Source organism: Octopus sinensis, linkage group LG16, assembly GCF_006345805.1.
Source record: "Octopus sinensis linkage group LG16, ASM634580v1, whole genome shotgun sequence".
Lineage (NCBI taxonomy): Eukaryota > Metazoa > Mollusca > Cephalopoda > Octopoda > Octopodidae > Octopus > Octopus sinensis.
In genome coordinates this window covers 20157131-20159630 of record NC_043012.1, presented here as the reverse complement: position 1 = coordinate 20159630, position 2500 = coordinate 20157131, and the positions used below count along the sequence as shown (strand labels likewise).

The 2500-nt window shown below is 32.8% G+C and overlaps 1 protein-coding gene across 2 annotated transcripts in view; it reads left to right on the top strand.

The window, feature by feature from the left end:
* Positions 1–2500, top strand: part of LOC115220626 — a 41710-nt gene that overhangs the window by 15374 nt on the left and 23836 nt on the right. For both annotated transcript variants that reach the window (XM_036509931.1, XM_036509932.1), the window contains one exon: positions 1–22. This exon is cut by the window's left edge and continues 128 nt beyond it. In XM_036509931.1, coding sequence (XP_036365824.1) covers positions 1–22 — 22 coding nt within the window. The remainder of the gene's footprint in view (positions 23–2500) is intronic.

The following is a 2500-nucleotide window of genomic DNA, read 5'->3' as shown; positions in this document are numbered from 1 at the left end:
CGGAGGATAAAAAATCTAATCGGTAAGTTATTGATATTTTATCTATGAAATAATCTGATTATGCCTGTGTAACATCTTTAAATCTCTTTTGAATTGCAATTTAACTATATTTATTTGGAAATATTAATTTATATTAGATATTATATATGTAGCATATAGTATTGATCACATAATATTGGGATAAAATTTATTTCTACAAATCTGACTACAACCAACTGCGATTTAGTTGTGTATAATTCCATAACTTGCGGAATTCCCTTCTCTATTTGTTGAGTTTATGATATGTGAGTGCTGAAAGGTTCCTGGCTTTGTGAATAAGGATCAGTTAATTATGATTTAAGTTAACATATTTCCCTCCCAGATTCACACACTTATTGCAGCGGCCCTTCAGTTTTCCTATGTACGGAAGTTTGGGCCTCCAGCCGCACATTACGCGATACTCCTAAAGCCAGGAAGCTTTCAACAGCCCCTTGTTTATAATTAGATGTAACTTTTGGGCTCAAATTAGAATTACAAATCAAGCTGAAAAGATTTGTCAGCACAGTTTTGTAAGTATCAAACTACGAATTATATATTAAAACAAAACAAAAAAATGTTAAGTATTGTTTAATTATGAGTCTTCAACAAGTTTCGAACCATCTCATTTCTGACTTTATATCCCTTAGTGTGATCCAGTTTATAACCAATTTACTATTTAAGTAGTAATCATTTACCATTGTCTGAAACTTTAGTAAAACTTTTCACATGCAAAATGTAATTTTCTGCCATACATTCAAACCTATATTAATAGCCATGTGCACGTGCAATAACTTTGTGTGTGTGTGTGTGAATGTGTGGTAAGTAGCTTGCTCCCCGACTACATTGTTCCAGGTTCAGTCTCGCATCAGCCTCCTATTGGACAGGTATTATATACCCTGCAAGAGCAGCGTGACTCCTCCCTTATGTTGTGGCTACTTGTCAAAATGTTTTTTTTTGTGTATTCGGTGTACAACGAAACGAGACTTACGTTGTGCCTACTAAATAAATGCCTTTATCTATGTGTGTATGAAATGTTTGTCTAATAATCTAAGGGAAACCTTGCCCCCACAAGAGTTGATGCTGAGCGAGATGGGTGGAGCAAACCAAACAAATATATGTTTCCGCTATATTTGATTTATTAATGAGATTTATTCATTACAGGACAAAAAAACCCGACAGGTGTTCTGCATACCTTCATATTATACTTTCCATATCATCAATCTAATGTAAAATATGAATATATCAATCGACCGTTACATATAAACACACACATGCACACATACATACAAACATACACATGCTCTCCATTACACGAGTATCTTTTAGTGAATGATGCAATTATTTTTTAAAGAAGACCTTGTATTTTTGTTGTAAAACGTAAAGACCATATGCCTAGTGATATTTTGTCTTTATTCAAGTGATACTTATGCAAAATGTTGCATGTACACGTTTAAATTTGGTTGGTCTACATGAATTCCACTTCTGAAATGAGAAATTTGAGAAGGAATTTGAAGCTACCTTCATTGTGTGAGCGATTGTGTGTCCAATACAAATATATTAACCGGTGAGAAGGATATCTTTGAGATTTACCTACTTGACTATTATACTGTTAATAAGATGCCATTTTTCAACCATGTTTGAATTTCTACATAAAGGGCAACAGCAAATGTACTATGCAAATACTGCTGGACATAGGCATAACACCATTCCAAAAATCTTTGTTCAAATCGGTGTCAGATGTCTCAATTCGAAAATATTTTCATCCTATCGGCACCTTCCTAACGTTCTCTATCTGTAACGACTTAACCACGTTATATATCTTAGTGTTTGATTTTCTACAAGATCTTTTAACGCGCATGTGCGCGTGAAACCTATAGTGGCAGATACGTTACGAAAATCTGAATTTTATTACTAAAAGGCTCACGTGAGATTGAGCACTTCTCGGTTGACCTCTTCTATACATTATATTCTAATACATATATATATATATATATATATATATATATATATATATATATTATATATATATATATACATATAGAAAAAAGGGACAACAAAACATCCAGACAAACGATACAAAAAAACAAGGACGGGTAATTTAGAGATTTCTTTCCTCAGTCAAGTTCCGGATTGTCTTTGCAATTTCGGCTGGTTACACTCGAGATTGAAAAATATACGCCAAATTTGAACCATTTCAATCATCTTTAAATAAGGAAACTCACCCCATTGAAAAAAATATAAAGTAAAACCTAACCACTTGCAGCATTCTGTTCCTTCTAAACCAAACCATGTTAAATTAATAAAACCTAGTCATTCACAACATTTTTTATTATACCCTTATACCGAAAAAATCCCTGATTACGTCACATTTTCACAGCATAGTGAAGATATGACACAATATAGGTAAAGAAATTTGAGAAATTTGGAAAGAAAATACGAAATCGGTTATTTCTCCGAAAACAATTTTACTATACACATAATT